Genomic DNA, 22,452 nt, shown 5'->3' on the forward strand with positions numbered 1-22,452 from the left:
AAGTTGCACTTTATAAGAAAAGGTTTAGGGAGAGAGAATACCCTGAAGTAATTCTGGAAGAGGCTGAGGAAAAGACGAAGAATATGGAGAGAAAAGACCTTCTGAAATATAAAACTAAAGATCAAAGAGAAGATAGGGTAAATTTTATCACCACCTTCAATTCTCAAGAACATGCCATTAGAAAGATTTTTAAAAAACACTGGGGCATCCTGCAAACAGACCCCATTTTAAATAAAATACTACCAGTTAATCCAGACATAGTTTTTAAGAAAGCGAAAAATCTGAAAGATTCCCTAGCACCAAGTATGCTACAGCAAAGAAAGAAAGAATCAAATATGCCCTGGGACCGAGCAAAAGGCTTTTACAAATGTAACAAATGCAATATATGCAAATTTGCACATCCAGACTTTAGGAACTTTAACAACTATGATGGATCCAAAAAATACACCCTGAAGAGTCTAGTCAACTGCAATAGCAGTTGGGTAGTCTATATGTTGGAGTGTACATGTGGTTTTAAATATATTGGCAAAACTAAACGCCAACTAAAACTGAGGATCCAGGAACATGTGAGGGGAATTAAAAATAAAGTAGATAACCACACAGTTCCAAGACATTTTTCTAAATACCACAATGGAAATGTAGATGAATTAAAATTTAAAGTTCTGGAGCAAGTCAATCTGGGTCCTAGGGGAGGGGACAGAGAGAATCTCCTATCAAGGAGAGAAATGTTCTGGATTCATGAGCTCAATACATTAACACCGAATGGGTTAAATGATAATTATGAACTGGCACCTTTTTTATGAAATCTTTTTAATGTACCCACCCTATTTTTTCCTTTTTTAGAATATTAGGCATGTCTTTTATGAAGTATTTTTTAAAAAAAAGTTTTTGTAATACTGAGTTTTAAATTTTTCTGACTTTGTGGCGTGAGATTTCCCCATTCATGTTTGTTTTATTGAAAGGAGGGGCTAACTTGTGTATTGGAGATCTCCGTGGGAGGGCACTGTGACCTAAAACCCCAGGAGATATACCGATCATAAAGGGCGCACTCCCTCTATAATGGGGACATATGCTGCTATTTCCATTCACGCTGTATACATACAGTTTATGTCTCATATAATCGTAAGGCTTAGCATTATTACCATTTGTATGTTGGTTACTAAGGCAACCGCCAGGGGAACAGGGAATTCAGCTGCCCTTGTTTCCGGAGGGAATATAAATCCCAATGGACTTTGTACAATAGAAATTACGCAAGTACCCGGAAGTCGTGTGCGTGTCACAGATTTCCGGAAATGACTACTGTGCGCTCCACCGGGCGGATATAGTAAACGCGATGCCCAGAAGGAGCTAGTTTCTAACAGTAAGGTAATCGCGTCACAAACCGGAAGCCGCGTGCGGGTCACGGGCTTCCGGAAATGACGCATATGCGTTCCAAACGGCCGAAATCCGGAAGTGTGATGCCGCTGATGGCGGGAATCACACTCCACCTACTCCCTCATTAGTAAGTGTATAAATATGGTCCTGTAAGCACATAATAGTGCACTCCTGATGAAGTCCAAGCCTATTGGCGGGGGATGAAACGCGTTGAGGGATACTCTGAAAGTGTGATGACGTTTGACTGACCTCACCATTGCATCAGATAAGCCTTTATGTTTTTATACATTGTACGAGCATTTTAAAGTCTTTGTTGCGAGAATTAAAATTGTGTTAGCAATATTACACTATTCTATTCCTTTGTTATTTGTTCCACCATGATGTTCTGAGAGGAATAATCCGTGGGGATAAGAGATACCCAAGTCCTGGATGTTGTACTCCTGATAACACGCACATAGAAAAGTGGTTGGAATCCACTAATAACGGTACACGTACACACTACTGGGGTGATCGCTCACTAAAGGTGAAGGGATCTATATTAAACCTGAACCTACTACACCAGAAGGCGCCCTTCTCACCTACTACACCAGAAGGCGCCCTTCTCACCTCTTTCCTATATATATATATATATATATATATATATATATATATATATATATATATATATATATATATATATATATATACTCATCTGTTAAATATCTTTATATTTGATGGAGTATTACCAACATCTTCACATAGTTCATTCACTGTCTTCAGGTTAACACAGATGAAGTCCATATTCGAAAATCCGATATCCGAAATATTCCGAAAGTCAACATTTTTTTTGTGTGACTGAGATTGTAATACCTTTCCTTTCGGATGGTTCAATGTACACAAACACAAAATCTGATAAAACTACCTTTACACTATATTGGTCATGTGGATATGAAATATACATTTATTCTGTGTTTAGACTTCGGTCCCATCCGGAAGATCTCATTATGTTATACAAATACGGGAAATTCCAAAATGCTTCTGGTCCTAAGCATTTCGGATTTGGAGACTATCCTTTTAACCTGATCCTTGCTGTTAGTGTCCAATAAATTAATTATATTCAGATAAATTGAAAACTGATGATATTGGCTCCGGTATTTGTACACTGGTATTCTGCTTCTTATAATGAACTTGCACAAGCTCTCCTTGTAGACTCTATGGCAGAGAGACTCTGCGATATACCCAGGGCCGTCCTAAGCGTAGTGTAGACCCCTGGGCAAAGCAAAGCGTGGGCACTTAGAATCCTGGAGCCCCGGAGCAACCTCCCATTAAGCCCAATAGTAGAGACAGCCCTGGATATACCGTTTGTGCATATGGCATTGTTAAACAGGGACTGCATATACATATTTATGGCGGTTTGGTATTTTCTGGTATGATTTTCTTGGCTGAAGACTAATTCACAAGACAAGAGCTATAGAACCAATATCATGTAAGGAAAGGGGGCAAACTGAGCAACATTTGCCTTATTTGAGAACTGTTACTAAGAGGTAATACAGAAATAAATCAGTGGAATTAGAATTCTCGCATACACTTCTTCTGTGTTGTCTTATAATGTCTTCTTCCATTTTAGGCGCGCCTTGAATCTAGGCATTCTTAGAGACCCGGGATCGGAAGTTGAGGACAGGCAGTATCAGATTGACTTGCAGTCAATTAACATTGGCACGGCTCAGTGGGAGCAACTGAAACCAGAGAAGGAGAGTAACAATGGGGGACTACCCGCAGAGGCTGATAGAGGCTCTCAGAACCCAGCATTGGAGTGGAACATGGCCAGCAGGTATGTGTGATGTCACTTCCCACACTGGGCACAGCAAATGTGGATTCATTTATACTCTGAATTAAATAGTGTTAAACGTAAGCATTAAATACAGTCTCCTAGAATATACATCGAACAAAGTAAAGGGCTTAAGCTTGGTACACACTGGAGAGACAGGCATTTTATCTGCCCATCAGCCCAGATTGTGTGTACACACTGGAGTGATGTTAATGAATTGCAGAAAGATCATGTTCCACCTTTCGTCAGCATACTACAAGACGCTAGAGTTATCACCAGGTTTAGGGAATTATTCAATCCCTGCCGCTATTTCCGACAGGGGAAATAGCTTCGGGTGCCTATTCAGGGCTGCCGTTCCCGACCGCATTGAAGAGGCAGCTCAACAAAATGGACCCGACTTTAAAAGTGGTTGGTCCGTTTTGCTGAAAACTGTTGTGAATTGTCGAGATCACAGCCGGATCTCAACAACCCATGTCCGTTTTAGCAGGCACGCTCCCTTTTTCACCAATCGGCAGGTGGGACATTGAATCCCGCCTGTCGACTGGCGAGCCGACCGAAAACGGGACAGGATCCCAACTGTCGCACATTGGCATAATATTTTTAACTCCACATTAGGCTTTTAATTAGTAATGGTTATTAAGATTTTACTTGTTTGCAATGTCCAGCAACATTGTTTCAACAAATCCTATCTAGTCCTGATTCAGGTTCGCTCGCAATGATCGGGGAAAGGGGACGTTCAACTGAGACCTCCCAACGACTTCTATAAATCCACTCGATACTGTACATGTCGGCTAAAAGTACTCTTCCATCTAATAAATAATTATAACGATGATAATTCTAATAATTGATGCCAAATATAGTTTAGTTGAAAGCCTTTGTCTTAATTCACAATAAGTCCGCTGCCAGTTTCGCAGGTCTTACCCACCTACTTTGTGTTGGTGGTCTGCGGAATCCACCTCTCAAGATGCCTGGCGTTACCGTAGCCAGACACACACAGGCTGCACTTGGCATGTAAAGTTCTTTTGGCACATTATGCATTAACAACACGTACTCCTTCAGCCAATGGGAGAGGTGACGGCAGCTCCAGTTTCCATCATCTCAGCTGACCACAGCCTTCCAAATACAGTTGCTGTATTATTCTATTCAATTGTAATAGTAGAAAGTAATATGGTTTGTTTGAAATGGCATAGATGTTCTTATTAACACCCATGTGTAATATGCTCCTGATTATTTGTTTTACTGCTACACACGTTCCAATCAATATAGCCAGATTATCTAGAGGAACATTAGCACAAGGCAAAGGTTTACATTTCCAATTTTGACTCATGCTTTCTGTATACATAGCGGCGGCGTGTTTATTAGAATAGCCCATAGGACGTGATCAAATAATGTATAACATTCCAGAATACATTATGTTCCCGAACGGTGGGAAAGCTGTGCGGCGTTCTATGACCGCGCGGAATCTAGAACTTACAATGGTATCATAACAAACCACAGGTGGGCCTCTTTAATACGTCCTCAGGATTAAACAAAGGGCTTTAAAGAGGCCGCAAGTAGAGTTATTGTACTTATCTATCACAAACCAGCAGATAAAGTTTGAGAGAACCCAATTGTGCAGTTTGAATGGCACTTAGAAGGGGTGGGGGGGGGGGGGGGGCAGATCATTGACAGGTTAAGTTTACCAACCAGGCTTCTGCTTTCAAGTGTTATCTTAAAGGTGGACAGCGTTCGGCAGAGAGCAAAGCAGCACAGGCCTGTGTTTGGCAGGATGACTTGATCATGTGTCTATCTGTTTACGTGAACATGTAGGCTTCAAGAGGAAAGAGCCAAACAGATTGATATTCATAAGCCTCTCATTGCTCGGCCTTCCCCCCCATTGTAATGTTATCGTATTGAACCTTGCACTGGTATTTAGACTACAATTCTGACTTTCCAAGATACACTAACCAGCTGTTCAGTCATTAGTCCGGACTCCGTATCTTCACAGTACCATAATATTCAGACATGTCCCGTTTATGAAGCCTTGTGCGTGTGGCTTATTGGAAAAGACAAATTATTGTACTTTGTTCTCACATTTCAGAGAGTTTTCAAAGTGTGTTAGTAAAGTTTCCCAGAGAATGGTGTAATGAGCACTCGCAAAGAATATATTACATTAACACAGCGAATAAAGTGTTTGACATTATTGAGATAAATACCATATATACTTCTATATCATTTTTACCTTGTTTCTTCAGGTTCCTTTTACTGACTAATAGTTCTTGACCTTTCGCATTGTGCTAACTACTATGGTAACCACAGTCACATGACTCCTGTTGTAGTGATCAGAGCAGACCAGCCATGTAAGCTCTTTCCACCATATAATCCTCTCCACACTGCTATTACATAACTACTTTTTCACAATGTGTATCCATTATTTTGATATAATTTTCTAACCGAGGTATCCGCACTGGTCACATTTTCCCATGACATTATGGGGAAAATTTACTAAAGGAAATTTGTAAAAAAAAATAGGTGTATTTGTATCCAGAAATACACTTATTTTTGACATTTACTATCCCGAAAATACGGCAATTCGTATTCGTATTGATGTGCTATCAATATGAATATGAATTACCGTATTTTCGGGATAGTAAATGTCAAAAATAAGTGTATTTCTGGATACAAATACACCTATTTTTTTCAAATTTTCTTTAGTAAATGTCCCCCTATATGTAAACAGCAGCCATACCTGTTTTCCCTCCAGAAAGGTTTTGGAGGAAGATCATTTTTTTTTGTTGGAGGTATAGAAAAAATGATTATACTTAGACTAGACTATAGCTAGAAATATATTGCCTTTTCCCCTGTGATATTTCCTACTGTAGCTTTACATTTACATATTTTTGGCTGCTAATATCTTACCAATGTACCGCTCTCTCCATTGTCACACGGGACATTTCTAAAAACAAACCAACAAAATAAAACGTAAAAGCCGCTTTTCTAAGACCAAATCTTTAACTGTAGTAGCATATGAAAGCAGATATTCAATAGCTTTTTAACTGTCAAGGTCAGTGGCCACTCCTTACCTGTCGGGACGGGGATCTGCATTGTTTCCGACTGAATCTACCTCCTTTCTGCCCTCCCAGGGAGATGGAGTCCAAATCCAGGGGCAGGGTCTGGCGCTGACAGCTACTATGCACTGGCTTCTTGGGCTGCATTTGCTGCAGCCTCTAGAATCCAGATACTTATGCCATGATAGCAGTAGAGTGGATTCTCATGCTACAGCTTTGCAGTCTGGACTGGCAGTCTAAGGGTTATAAAATATTCTCCTGGGGCTGCCTGCCTAGCTATGATAAGCAGGTAGTGCTTCCAATGGGAAATCACTTCCATAAATAGGCAGTCCCAGTATGTGGCAGTTTTTACTAAGGGGGGGGGGGGATTCTGCAGTCTTGGAGATTATATGTAAAATATTCCACTGGTCATGGTATTATAATTGGAACAGCACTGTTTGTATAACGGTTACCATATTAAACTATAGTTGGAGGTCCATTCCTGAAAATATGTGTGCAGTTTGCATGTCCTGCCCATGTTAGGTTCCCCTGGTGCACTGCATTGCATAGTAGGCACATACTATATAAATAACTGTTAAATGAAAAATAATCTATTATATGTATATATCCCCACGCATAGCCAAGTCCATACTGTACACACCCAACTCAATACTTATGTGATCAGCATTTGTTAGTTTGGGAGTCTATACTGTGGCAGGGACAGCATACTTCCACATGAAGATAATCTGGAGGATCCAGTCCAGGTTTTAGAGCCACAGCAAAACTGTGCTCTCCTGATATAAGGATTTCCAGGGCAGAGTGTCATTGTTCCTGGTGGTGGAATAGCTGCCCAAGTTATAGGCTGGGGCGTGGGCTACAGTAGGGACCACTGGAGCTTTCTGAAGGGTTTGTAATATGCTGTAACCATCTTGCTTATGCTGAGTACCTGGTATGCTGTTTGCCTGCTACAAAATAAAGACCAAGACATCTTATCCAGTGTATGTAATTCCTTGTCACAACACATGTCCCTATATGACGCTACTAAATCTTCACCTTTGCTTGGAAGTCCTCCTCATAAGAAGTGAAGGGAGAGTCTGCCTTCATCAGACAGTAACTCATTTATCTGCCTCACTTTGTGCTGCAACAGGCAGACAGCAATCTCTTCCCCCGACATGAGGAAGAACAGGGACTAGCATGAATTTCTCCTCCCGCCCTGCCAACTCCAGTTGTTTCAAAGACAGAGCTGCTGGCCCGCATTACACAGTGAGCATCTGAAAATACATGGAACAGATGGGCTCCGTCAGTGCAAAACAGTAACGGGCTCTTGTAATTGGCCGTGTCATACTTTAGATCCCTATAAAGGAACAAGGGACGACAGCTCCCTGTTCATTCCCCCCCCCCCCCACACACCCTCTTTTCGGCCTTCCTCCAATGTAGCCCCGGGAACAGCTGTGACACTGGTATTTTGTTGTTTTGGGTATAAGCTGTTGAATCGTTTCCAGTCTCTCGTTTTTAATACATTATTCCATCTGAAATGAGAGAAATGCAGATGTAGAATGTTCCTTGAGTTGTGTTCGTTTCCAACAGTTTGTGGACGATAAGGGTCTGCTGCTCCCTGCTGCCAGCTCTGCGCCTGCCTTATTCAATGCATATGTGTGCCAGTCATGGAAGAGCTGTTTCACCGCATAGGAACGTGTACGGAGCAGGAGAGAGAATCATGCTCACACTTCTGTGTCAGATACAGCTTGTGCAACTCCCATTGCCACTCAGTCTCGCTGAAAGCATCTCTGGGCCAAGTTTGTTCCACTCAAAGCGATGCATCGTCTGTTGAGTGCAAATTAAACAGATCTATCTTTCATTTTGATTAAGTAATTTTATTTTGTTTCATTACGTTTCTGCAAATTAGTAACCGTTGTTGATGCTCCTGCATGTTTCGCATTGTTGTGATCACCTTTCACAGGGAGCAGCAGACACTAGAGGGCGCATCTTCCAGTTCCGAGTTGATTATTTCCATCCTTGACTGCTGTGTATGTATTTAGCCGGAGAAATGCTCCCCCTAGTGCCTGTAGCATAAAGTGCATGAAGAAGTTATGCTCTTGTCCCATGTGGTTCATGTATTTTATTGTATGTTTATCAAAAATTATAAGTCTAGCTAGTACAGAGCTGCTTGTTTATTTGCCGTGTGAGCTGCCATTTTTAGTGTTCATTCTAGCAACCTGCATCTTTCAAAAACCCTTCAGTTCCTTTTTCACGCCTGGGGTGTTGCTCTCTGCTGTGATTTTTTTTCTAGCACAGTCTGGTCTGTATCTGTGTACAGGCCAGTCTGTGCTAGAAGCACCAAAGCAGACAGCTACACCCCAGACAGAAAATAACGTTTTTTAAGGTGCAGGGTGCTAGAATGAACACTACATTTTTTATTGCTGAGATATAGCCCATGAACATTAATATACTAGTAAGCCTGTTCGAAGCAAATGCTTCGAAAGCCAGTAGATGTAGTTTCACTTGCAGTCAACGGATGGCAGTGTAAGCCCGCTCAAAGCAAATGCTTCCAAAGCTAGTAGATGTAGTTTCACCTGCTGCCAACAGATGGCAATGTTTTGGAGACACACAGACACTACACACTACACACACACACACACACACACACACACACACACACACACACACATGTAGATAAATAAATTATACCCCACAATGAGTTTTATTGTTGGACCCTCACATCTTAAATGATCTGTCTCTATCTAGTCACACCCCCTCATCTCCCACCATTCTACTCTAGATCCTTAAACACTGTGGGTGACACAATGTGCTGGGGACTGGGTATCACCGCTATGTTAGGACTGGCCGAGCTGTGGCTGATCAGGGGTACAGTGCAATAGCAGGGTGGTCAGAGTGTGTAGTCCTGTCATTTATGGATGTGCAGGGCAGTAGAGAGCCTATCTGGGCCCTAGTACTTTTCAGGGGGTGTGGCTAATTGTAGGAGGTGTGGCCATGCACCCTTAGAATAAAATACAGGAAGAAAGTTGCATGTTAGGCACCTCCCTGGCCACACTGCGGCACAGCACACAGCAGCATGTGTTGGGTTGAGAACAGCTACTGCTGTCATGTATCAAGGGCCAAACCATCAGACCTGGGCCCGGGTAATTAGTCCCCCCTCCTCTCCTCTCCCGGCACCACTGGGTATGTGTGCTACACGTCCCTGTTTTTGTAATGGCAATGTCTGGAGTTGCAGCCAAGTTACCGCGACAAGCAAGAACCTTATTAACAAAAATTTGTTACCTTGTTTCACTTGGCACAAACAGGAATATATAACACATTGCTTTCATAATAACTATGTCTTTGGTCCACATTGTACAAAGCATTTTTCAGGATTTCTTCATGTTTTTGGAGTCATGTTTTAGGTACAAAGGGATATTTTAATTTAAAACACTTGGTCTAGTTGTGGATTTTTTTTCTTTTCCCCCTGAAAGTTACCTCACCGGCATACCTCCCAACTTCTGTGACGATGTAATAGGGACACTCGCGCAAGCGTCCGAAAAGGGGCCGGGGCATATGCAAATGAGGGCGCGGCTTATGCTAATTAGCCGCAAACTCATCTTCATACGAGAATAGATGCTGTGTGCGTGCGCACAGCGTCTATTCTATTAGATTGGGGGGTCTCCCAACTGCCACCCCCCGCAGCGGGACAATGCCTGCCGCGGGTGGGACAGCGGGACAGGACCCGAAAATCGGGACTGTCCCGCTGTAATCGTGACAGTTGGGAGGTATGCACCGGTGCTGGTGATTCACTTGATTCACTAAGATAAATTTATTTAATAGCAAAATACAGATTGAACTCTTTCTTTTTGGGGCATTTTCAATTAAAGTTCACCTAGTTAGCCCAGTTATTCCATATTTTGCAGGCAATACTAATATAGCATTATTATTATTTATACTTTAGTTTTCTTTTCTGTAGAGCTGGTTAAAGTGTATCTGACTTAAATCCATAAAGCTATCAGTCTTCTTACCACATCAGAACACAATCTCTTGTCATAAGTCTTCTTGTCTTCTTCTCCTGCTGCTGCATCTGCCCCCCCCCCCCCCTTATTTGAATAGTAGAGTCATTGGCTCTAAGCAGGAAAGAGAGTAAGCAGTATTCAGAAATAAAAACATATGAGTATATTTCTTTATGGGTATCCGGATGATAGGACTAGAGCAGGGGTTCCCAATCTTTTTAGAATCACGGCACCCTAGAGTACCACAATTTTTCCACCGCACCCCTAAGCCCAAAAAAATATATATAAAATGAAGTATATTGTGTTTATATGTGCTTCTAAGGTTCAGTTATGTGGTAAAGGGCAGGATTTGCTTCTGATTGTACACATATTTATGATTGGCAGCCACCAGCACTGGTTTTGTCCATAAATAATTGATCATAAATAATTTGAATGGTCCTGGATGACCAACCCGAGGCACCCCTGCAAGTGTCCCGAGGCACCCCAGGGAGCCGCGGCACACAGTTTGGGAACCACTGGACTAGAGTCAATACTGTAGGTTAACACCATATGGTCAAACGGTGGACATGGGAATCGTTCCTCCGATATTAAACACTTTAAACATTTTCCCTCATCTTGACACCCACGGACTCGAGGTTACTCTTTTGAAAAAGAATGTTCTCACTTAGTAGTTATGGTCTAGTGACCTGGCAGTAGTTCTCTATCTGATCCCAAAGAATGACGAGAGGTACATTGCTTGGGTGTCGACATGGACACCAAAATAAAGGGAAGCAAAGAACTTCGACCCTTTCACGTGTCGACCGTGTGCATGTTGAACTTTTAGGGTCGACCTATTGACTGTCCCACATAGACAGGATCTGTGAGCTATCCAACTCTGCATAATCTGTGTTACGGAATAGATGTTTGTAACAGTAATAAGGGAACGCCCTTCCACGCACATTAAAACTCTCCTCTAGCCTCCCAACTTTCAAGCGTTCCCTGAAAATTCACTTCTTTTTGCAAGCGTATCATATTCCGAAACTCCCACACAACATCCAGTCATATCTAATTGAGTCCCATCAGGACCGTCTAGTAATCTGATGGGACTGCCATGCTATGGAATCCTATCCTTATGTATCCCGCCTATTATCCCTATAGATTGTAAGCTTGCGAGCAGGGCCCTCCTACCTCCATGTCGGTTTGTTTCTACCCAGTTTGTTTAATCATTGTTGTTTCCAATTGTAATGCGCAACGGAATCTGTTGCGCTATATAAGAAACGGTAAATAATAAATAAATAAGGGATCGTTGTGTTGTCTCCTGTAGCGGAGATAAGCTGTGTCACGTTACACCTGCTTCTCTGTAATATTGATGTTCTCCTTAGTTGTACAAACCCAATAAAGTGTACAGTAATCCCTCTCTTTCACATGAGGTAAGCACTGAGGCTTTCATTTAGCAGAAGATCATATGATTTGTGCTAGGGATGAATTCCTCCCACATAATATTAATGACATTGTCTTTTATCTTTCTCTGGCTTGGAATGCTATTCATAATAAAAACCGTTTTCTTTTTTTCCTCTCTGTATCCAGTTGGAGTTTCATCCTATATAAGTAATTTAGGCTGACAGAAACATTATGTCTTATGAGGCTTGGCAGCGCACATTATCTAAGCCCACTTTTCCCAGTCACTTATAAACCTTGGGAAAAGTCTGCTCAGATGCATATGAAATCAAATCGCTTTGTACTGATTCCAGTTAAGAAATTATGCTTCTGTTTTTTTTTTCCCTCATTTTTTATTAGTTATTTGATTAATATATATTAAACCTACAATGTTATTTGCCAAAGGTTCTTCTGTATTGGTGTTGAAAAATACTTAAACATCACTTACTACATTTGTTAAGTTCATAAAAAGCACAAAAGGCTTTGCCAGGGCTGGTTTAAAGAGATTGTGTTTAGGATAACGTAAAAGTATATACATTTTTTTTTTGAAAGTACTAAAAAAAGTAGCATCACAATGTAAATGAAATGTGTTTCATATAGGACGAACAACGCTATCTTTCTGCGACAATGTTACGGGATACTCCCATCATGGTTCTGTATGATTGCTTGTGGTGGCCTGCCCATCCCTCACTTCCAATCCACATACATGGATTATGGTATAGCGGATCGACGGTGTCTAGATCAACCATATTATGGTTGACCACAACCGTCTGGTCAACCATATTATGGTTGACCACACCCGTCTGGTCAAACCCGTCTAGTTAGGCACCTAGATATAGTCAACCACGTCTAGATCGACCGTAACGAAAGCTAGACGCAAGAATTAGGTCAACGGGAGCGTGTTCGACATGAGTTTTTTAGGTGGCTATGTTGACATAGGTCAACGTGGACTTCGTATAAGTGCACAGTGTCCCCTCGCTTGGCACAGTATTATAGTTAAGTCTTTGTCTACTTGGATAGTAAAATATAAGCGAAGTCGACCTTCACCCAAAAAAACCCTTTTGATTATCGGCCATATTCCCATCAACTTAACGCTTGCATCTAACTTTCCTTTTGGTCTAGGCGTCTAACTAGATGGGTGTGACTAAGCATAGGCGGCCATAACATGGTCGGTCTAAACACCGTTGATCCGTAGACTGGATACTATTGCATGTGGATATATATGTTCAGTTGGCTGATCTGTATTAAGCTTTGCATTATAAGGTTTTGGTTGGCTACATTCTGCCCTAGCCCCACCAACTTAATCCCCAATATGACTATTGTAGTCACACCGAATTAGAAGAACCCCACAACATTTACATTGTAATACACTTGATAACATTGGCACAAACTCAAAAAGGATCGAGAACCCGCTGTAATAGCTTGGTGACCCATGTTTTGTGTTCTAATGATGAATTAAACACTTGCAAATGAGTCCTCGTTAATCCTTGGTGCAGTCGTTTCAAACAACCAATCTAGGCGTGACTGGGATGCACAAGGAGACTGTGCTGATTAATATGATAGGATAAACGACATATCTGAGTGCGACTGTCTCTGAATTCGTACATGAACTGTTACAATGTAGCAGCCACAGTTTTTCCAACCAAGTTCTGTTCTGCTGCGTATACAGACAATGTGCAAGTTTCACATATCATATTAATCAACAGTCTCCTCGTGTATCCTAGTCACATCGTGTCATACTAGGAGAGGGCGGTGCCCGAAAGGACACGCCCAGCACTTACGGACAAGTCTTCTATCAAGCGGTGATTGCTAAACCGTAACTTTTTCCACCCTCGGGACACTGCAGCGCACGGGTGTGGATGGCAGAAGGAAGGGTGTTTCAGCAGGGCGCCAACCTACAGCATGGAGCATTTTGTCATTTTTAAATTAAGCAGTGCATGGCACCGCTGTCTAGGCCTAGGTGGGAACACTAGCCAGTTATGGAACCAAATGTATAGTCAACGCTAAATTTGTGCCTATGTGAAATGGTGTTTATCTATACATACGCTGGTTTGCAGACATAGGGACCTACAGAAATGCACTGAAGTGTTGCAAAGCTGCGCATACAGATGGAGCCTTCTTCAACTAGCCATCTCTAGATAGCCATGGTGAGCCATAGCTCACCTAGGCCTGTTGTTCTCAGCTGCAATACAATACATAGAACGGTACTTGTGTATTTTACCGGCGGCTTCCCAGCGGATCGTATGCAATATTTGCATACGATTCTATCTGTGATGCGATTTAGCACACCCCCACTATCCGCGTCAGCTGGACAGTGGCGACGCAGTACGTGTCTTCCCGACCTGTTCATACCCCCACGATCCACGTCGGTGTGGAGTTGAGTTTCTAAAGTTTGGCGAGCGCAGCGAGCCACCGAGCCTGAAGCATGGCAAGTGCAGTAAAAAACGAGCCCGAAGCGTGGCGAGCGGACGCGGAATGCAAGTCAAATAATCTGTTTCCCCTCGTGGGGCTTGCTGCGCTCGCGACGCTTCGGGCTCATTTTCCACGTCCCCTCGCGGGACTCACTGCACTCGCCACGCTTCGGGCTTTATAAAATCAACTCCATACTGACGTGGATAGTGAAGTATGAACAGGTCGGGAGGACGTGTACCGCGTCAACTCGCTGTGCTCGCCACGCTTCGGGCTCACGTGGATAGTGGGGATGTGCTAAATCGCATCGCGGATTGAATCGTATGCAAAGCGCATACGATATTTGCATACGATTTGCAGGTACTTGTTTCCTAGCACGGTGCCCAGAAGTACGGCACCGTAGGGAAATCGCATTGCATCGCATGTGCCATGCGATTTTTTAAATGTAATTTTTCCTATGGCCATTGTACCCCACTATATCGCATGTCCCGCAAAATCACATGCGATCGCAAGCAATTTTATAGGGTGTGCGATGCCATGACATTAGGTATACAATAATATGATTGTATGTCCCAAAAATAGGTTTAACGCACCCCCCCACTATCCACGCCACCCCGAAGCGTGGCGAGAGGCGGCGGAAAGTGTCCTCCGACTTTTTCATTACCCCACTATCCACGTCGGCGTGGAGTCGATTTTATATAGTGTGGCGAGCCACCGAGCCCGAAGCATGACGAGGGGACGCGGATTACTTTACATGTATTCCGCGTCCCCTCGCGGGGCTTGCTGCGTTTGCCACGCTTAGGGCTCGGTGGCTTGCTGCGCTCGCCACACTATATAAAATCAACTCCACACTGACGTGGATAGTGGGGTAATGAAAAAGTCGGAGGACGCAATCCGCCGCCCCTCACGGGGCTCGCTGCGCTCGCCACGCTTCGGGATGGGGGGGGGGGGGTGCGTTAAACCTATTTTTGGGACATACAATCATAATATTGTATACCTAATGTAATGGCATAGCACCCCAGAAAATTGCATCCGATCAAAAAAAGTCGCATGCGATTTTGCGGGAGGTGCGATGCCATGCGATGAGATGAGCCTGGGGACATAAGAGCAGTGAATAAATTAACAAAAAAATCACATCGCATGCCACTAAAATGGCATGCGATGCGATTTTTTTATGCAGAATAGCCCTCTACGCAATTGACGTAGTGGGCGCCGTGCTAGGAAACAAGTACCGATTTGCAAATGATGCGATCTGCGAAGAAATGCCGCCGTGAAACTACACAAGTACCCATAGAACATTAGGGGATTAGTATAGGATCAAGTTGGACAGCTCTGGCTCACTTAATCCTATTAAAGGGCTAGATGAGGATGGCTCTATATTTAATGTTGCCTATTAGGGAACATCTGTAGTGTAGAGCTGGTGTAATGCTAATGTATAACCAGGGCCTGATAAAAGGTTCCAGGTGCCCTAGGCTAACGCACATGTAGCTCCCCTTGTAATGCTGCTAAGCACACATGTATGGGCGCTCAGGTACTCGCTAGTCATACTGCCCATGTGCATGTAATGAAGGTTATACAACTGGCATGTAGGATCTAATACTTGTGGCGTGTGAAGGAGACTTTGGCGTTCGGCTGCCCAGCTGGCCATGTAGCACAATATTAATGAAGTAATGGTTCCATCAGTATGTTACATTGGCACAGCCACCTGGCAGTCACCTTAAGAACTTTGGCTAGAACACCAAGTGTACAAATAGGCATAGTCAGCTCAGCAGCTAAGATGCACCACTACATTATACTGTTTAAGCCAATATATGCTTCTAGCATTGTGCAGACTATACAGAAGCAGTTATGCATCCTCGTGGTCAGCAAGGAAGGGTTTTATTGCTGCAAGCTTTCCTGTGGGGTAACACTGACACCGGAGAAGTGTACGAGGAAGTCTTGTCTGTCATTTATCCCGCTATTGTGAGCCGTTATTTTTCTTCCTATGCTGAAACTTAGAATTGTGAAATTAACACCGAGTAGAACAGACAATTCTGTAACTGCTATAATTTATTATTTGAGTTCTGACAACTTAATTGGTATAATTCCAAGATAATAGTGGTTTAGAATTATCTAAACAGTAAAATCCATGGGAGCAAGTTGCCCCTTGTAAAAAGAAATAACACAGGCAAAAAACATAACTTAATCGTGAGCTATTTCTGTCTTCTATTGTATGTTTTCTAAGGTCAGTAAACTCCTAAACTTGTGTTCATGTGCTTCCCCCCCTATAGCATCAGACGGCATCAAGAACGGCGAGCAATACTGAGCCCAATTTTAACCGATTTCACAGTACGAGTTACAGCTGCTCCTGCTATAATCTTCAGTAAGGTGTCCGCCCATGACAATATGCATGCAGAGGTGAGAGCTTAGTCCATTGTTTTCGGTGTTATTAACGTTGTTTTCGGTGGTTTTAACGTATGTGCCATCAATGTCATAATTCATTTTTACTGGGAATCTTACTCAAACTGGGAGAACGCCATAACTCCTGTAATTAAATTGAACCTGTTTATCTACAAATAAATGAAACAACGATCCTGTGTGGGTACTAATATGTATGGATACCAAATCTGGGTGTTTTGGGCAAAATAAAATGGATCAGTGCAAAGCTAAAGGCCATACACACTGGGCGATTTTGCCCAGTGTGTATGGACAGCGATGATGTGAAAATCCCTGGCCTTAACATAGCTCAGTGCATAAACTCTGAGCGATTTCTTTTTCCCCTTGGCCATCGATTTTCACTGGGGGTGGATGACTTTCCGTAGCAGGATGCTATAGAAAGCCGTCTGTCGGCCGGGGATGATGCGGGAGTGCCATCAGTGCTCACCATTGGCTGGGGCGGCTTCTGAGCTGAAAGTAGCTCAAACTGTAAAACTTATTTGATTTCAGCTCAAATTTGCCCAATGTATATGGGCCTTAAGACTAATCTGTGCTGGTCTTATGCATCATATTTCTGAAAACAGGGGCAAGATCCCAGCACAGCTATCACTGCTAGTAGTCAGGGAACTGAGAGAAAGCTAAAATAAAAAAAAAAAACCCAGAAGATAGTGTTATTATCACAGGGCTCCCTGCAGTGCTTTTTTTATTTTTTATTTCCAGATCGCATTTTTCCATTACAAGTATGGGAAATGTAATTTGGAATGTAAATGTAAGGACTTGGAGGAGAATTTTGCGAATTCTCCCCTGATTGCTCCTTAGTACATTCTGGTGAGACAAAAAATATATGAAAAGGATATTTAATTAGCTATTGTTCTGATAAATGTGCTCCTTCACAAATCACCCTGCAGTTCAAGAAACAAAGCAGTAACTTTCAAATCAGAAGTTGTGAATTGGAATTGATACCAAATGGGACCAACCAATTCACATTACTGGCGCTCCAATAATTAGAATATTAAATAATAAATAAATAAATGGTTAAGGTGCTTTGTAATATACACCAATTAAATATACACCCAGCTGCTGCACGTGTTGGATGAGCTAGCCCAGCTCATAAAGAGTAAACAAGGTGTAGAGGGATTTCAACACAATTGCGCTGCTGGGTATAATAAAAAGAAAACTCCGAGTGCAGTTTGGGTCCGACCAAAAAGGAATGACACTGGACACGCTGATTAATTTGTATTATTTTATAAATGTAAAAAGAATATACACATAGACATACACAATAAAACTAAAACAAATATATATGAACATCTGAATAAAAACATATAGGGTTATATCCCAAAGGGTCAGGAGTGTCTCCAAGGTTAGATGTAAAAAATCCCACTTATGGGAGTAACTCAGTTCAGATCCTGGTGTCGCCAGAATATATTATTTATAATAAGGTGGATTTGGATATCCTGCAACAGGGTATTAATATTGCCAGTTTAGCATGTAGGCAAACATGCACTAGATGGAAGGCAGTTCAAACAGTTAAAATAGGGTAGTTAGATTTTCTCACCCATATGTTGAAGATAGCGGGGAGCTTAGTAGATGTTGATAGCTCAACCCTGTGGTAGATTTTTATCCCAATTGCGGGTTCAAACAGCCAACGCTGCGGGTTCAAACGTCAACGCGTTTCGTACCCTCTGTGATTGGGAACTTTTTCAAGACTTGTCTTGAAAAAGTTCCCAATCACAGAGGGTACGAAACGCTTTGAAGCAATATCCAAATCTCCAGACGTGTCTCCAAGATCCCGCCTTCAGCTAAACAGCACGGCTCACTGTTAGCCGCACTCCCGACATCGGCTCTCCACGCAGCCACCGGTTAATCCCTGTGCCCGCCGTTACACTACCATCTCCCACGGCGCCGGCGGGACACACTGCTACTCCGGCAATGGAGAACTCCATCAGCATACGGCCGGTCCCCCGGATCACCATATTGGGGACATTTGCTGTAGCGCTACCAGCGCCTATCCTACCGCTTCTATTTGCACAGTACTACCTGGCTGTTTGAACCCGCAATTGGGATAAAAATCTACCACAGGGTTGAGCTATCAACATCTACTAAGCTCCCCGCTATCTTCAACATATGGGTGAGAAAATCTAACTACCCTATTTTAACTGTTTGAACTGCCTTCAATCTAGTGCAGTGGTTCCCAACCTGGGGTACTAGTACCCCTGGGGGTACTCTGCAGACCAGTTGGGGGTACTTGAAAATAATATTGGTAATGGCGGAAGATGAAAAAAAAGTATTTTGATGGCAGAAGAAGAAGACCCATTGCTATGGAGAAGAACCATGTTGTGTCACTTATGGTTCTGTCTTCAGCGTCATCAGCGTCTCATTGTACTTTTGCCTGACCAGCAATCCACTGGGAGCTACCCGTGCTGCCCTCAGACATCAGCGATCATCTGCCCTGCACTGACACGGGTGGAAGAAGCAGCGGCATTAATCCTACAGGTGTAAGTGGGAACCCTGGAGACAATACACAAACAGCAGCCAGACATGGAAGGGCACGATCCCTGTCTGCTACGCCTTAATATAAGGACATGCATAAGGACACGCATATTGCTCACTTCCACTCCACTCATAAGTACTGTCTATATTTTAAATTGAGAGGAGGGGGTACTCATCAATGAAATGCCTAATCAAGGGGTACGGGAGAGAAAAAAGGTTGGGAACCACTGATCTAGTGCATGTCTGCCTACATGCTAAACTGCCAATATTAATACCCTGTTGCAGGATATCCACATCCACCTTATTATAAATAATATATTCTGGCGACACCAGGATCTGAACTGAGTTACTCCCATCATTGGGATTTTTTACATCTAACCTTAGAGACACTCCTGACCCTTTGGGATATAACCCTATATGTTTTTATTCAGATGTTCATATATATTTATGTTTTAGTTTTATTGTGTATGTCTATGTGTATATTCTTTTTACATTTATAAAATAATACAAATTAATCAGCGTGTCCAGTGTCATTCCTTTTTGGTCGGACCCAACTGCACTCGGAGTTTTCTTTATATTATACCCAGCAGCGCAATTGTGTTGAAATCCCTCTACAACTTTCAGCACAGATTTTGCCAGCAAAATACAGTATATTATACAGTTATTTGATGGCATTTAAAACATTTGACATGACATCGTATGTTCATAAACAACATGACTTTTAAACTGCGCTTAGAATAATTGATGAAAAGGCTCCATTGTTCATGGTTAGTACATCTATCTTATCAGACACAAAGGGAGCCTTGCATTTTATAGTATCTTCATGTTGTTTTAAAAAACACAGAAATCCTTGTGTCTTTAGCAAGCAAATTCTTTTGGAGCAACCTGGGTTCTAGTATTTTAAACTGTTGCTTGGAAAGTTTTAAATCCCTAAAGGTGGCCATACATCAGAAAGATATTGTACCCAATCATACAATCTCAATTGATTGTAAGATGGATTGTATGCAGATTGTGTGCACATCTTGTGTACACAATCATACAATCAATCAGCAGATGGATTGTATGACTGATTGTATGATGGATTGTATGCAGATTGTGTGCACATCTTGTGTACGCAATCATGCAGCAGATGGATTGTATGACTGATTGTATGATGATTGTGTGTAGATTGTGTGTCCAAAAACCACAAAGGACTGCCGGGGATTTCAAGGGAAATTGTACACAATCATGAGCGCAATCGATCTTAAGATCGATCTTTCTGATGTATGGCCAGCTTTAGTCATTTAGCTAACTCTGCTCAATTAAGTGTGACGGTTTATTTTGTTATACTTGTGACTGAATGTGTTTTTTTTTTTTATTATTCTCCTGCCCCCCTCCGTTTGCAGCTCCACAGGAGTACATACATGCAATAAATCATAATATAATTTTAATCAGCAGAGGCTGCTTGTGCATCCTATTCACTTTGTTTTGCAAAGATTAAATATTTGCATAGATTAAATATGCTATTTAATGGAAAAGTCACAAAAAAGGGACGCCCGGTACTACAGAGTCACAGGGCAGTGAGAGCTAGCAGGGGACCGGGTAGGAGCAGCTAATACTGCTCCCGATCGTGCATATGTAATGATCGGGAGCAGTGAATATATGAATATGTAATGAGCAGCTCTTGGCTCCCGGCCCCCTGCTGGCTGCTATGTGTAAAAAAAAAATATATATATTTTTTAATTAAATATATATTCATGTGCTGTAACCATTGAAAAACCACAGCGAATTGCGGAGAGTATCAGACAGCGAATTGTCCGTCATTCACTGTTCGCTGTCGGTGAAAAGTGCACGTTGAATAGGGTGATTCACAAAAAATCACCTTCCAAAGTAAAAATAGCACAAATTCACCATGAAACATGGCGAATTGGCCTCATTGAATACTGCCCCTAGACTCATGCATTATGTATAAAGAGACTTGTATCGTATGGAAGATAGAGCTATGTGGACACATAGGTAAAATCTATCTGTAGGTATAAATCAGAAAGTTCAGAAATCCGACACAAATGAACATAAACAAACCATACTGTTCTTGTTCCCCTTCATCCAAACATACAGGTAGTACATTACAGAGCACACTAGTTATCAGCACGTCATAATGATGAAACGACATAACAGAAACATCGGTCTAATTGAAGTAACATATGAATTACTCTATCATGCGCCATCTAGTGGATGCCGGTGCGCTAAACACTTGAACACTCCCCCCATAGAGGTGAGGAGCAGCATTAGCCTTTAAGTATATAGGATACAGTATGCGGTGCCGAACTTTTACCTTAATCACCCACACACAGCAGTCAAAATAAATATATCTTCTGTGTGTTTGACTGGCATTGTGACTTCACTGTAAATTGTCCACAAATATAGCGAATACCTATTTGGTGTATTGATGTATGTGTGATGTTTCACAGAGCAACAAACACCACACTCAAAGTAGCAAAACTACAACTGCAGGTTATGTACCTGGTTCAAATGTAGACAAGCTTTATTGATTAATACCCTTCCGACACAGACTTAACAGAGACCTGGCCTTAATGTAATGTTTTATTGTATTTAACTATCTACAGCCATTGCTGTAAAGACACAAGGATTTTTACAGAACACGCTTCTTTACTGTTTTCCATATTCAGATTTTTGCACACCTCCATGGCACCCAATGGGCTTATATTGCCAGCACCAAGCTTTCATTTGCCTTTGAATCCCTGTCATCTGCCTTGCATCAGAATACATATTATGTTAACCTTGCCGTTCCGCACAGTGTTATTAGAGGTCCTCTGAGGTACACGTGAATGGCTGCATTTTTTGACTTGTCAGACTTGGTCAGCAACGGAACGCTAGTATTGATTACAAATGAAAATAATCTCTGTTTGAAGAATTTGGCACCGGCGTGTAGGTATTTCAGGTGCAGTTGATTTAAGATATGTTATACATGGATATTTCTGAGGTTTGTTTGGTCCCCAGAGCTCGGGTAAACAGAAATGACATGAGATCTACCTTTTCACCTCAGGATATTTTAGTGTGTGGCCATTCCTTGGAAGTGAACATTACCACAAGCTTGGACTTCTTCCTAAGTGTGGCTCAAGTCGAACTTCTGCAACAGCTGCTGCAAGTGAACATGGTTGGATTTGAGCAAACAAACATGGCTGCTGAGGTAAGAGATAGCGGGTTACCCGCATTTAACCCTTGGTTAGCTGCAAAGCCACGTAATACAGTGTTCATGATTTCCCTGTTTCATATTAAATTATATTATGAGGTATTAATTTCAGGTGTGTACAATAAAATAGAATGAAGGTTTGTATAACTCCTGTTCTGTTACCCCCCCCCCCCCCCCTCTGTCCTTTGTATATCTGCAGATAGTTGGGGTGATTCACGTTGGATTGGTCCCTGGCATATTCGCTTTGGGGACCGATGGTGGACTCCGGCGGAAACCCCCCCCCACCCCCACCCCCCCCCCCCCTCCCCCGCCAGTTTAGATTGA

The 22,452-nt window shown here is 42.3% G+C and overlaps 1 protein-coding gene across 4 annotated transcripts in view; it reads left to right on the forward strand.

The window, feature by feature from the left end:
* VPS13B (vacuolar protein sorting 13 homolog B) overlaps positions 1–22,452 on the forward strand; it is a 790,826-nt gene that overhangs the window by 506,802 nt on the left and 261,572 nt on the right. For all 4 annotated transcript variants that reach the window (XM_083186988.1, XM_083186990.1, XM_083186987.1 and 1 more), the window contains exons 31-33: positions 2,981–3,184; positions 16,298–16,424; positions 21,982–22,125. In XM_083186988.1, the coding sequence (XP_083043114.1) occupies positions 2,981–3,184; positions 16,298–16,424; positions 21,982–22,125 (475 nt within the window). The remainder of the gene's footprint in view (positions 1–2,980; positions 3,185–16,297; positions 16,425–21,981; positions 22,126–22,452) is intronic.

The sequence above is a fragment of the Crinia signifera genome, chromosome 5 (assembly GCF_055691185.1).
Source record: "Crinia signifera chromosome 5, ASM5569118v1, whole genome shotgun sequence".
Classification (NCBI taxonomy): Eukaryota; Metazoa; Chordata; class Amphibia; order Anura; family Myobatrachidae; genus Crinia; species Crinia signifera.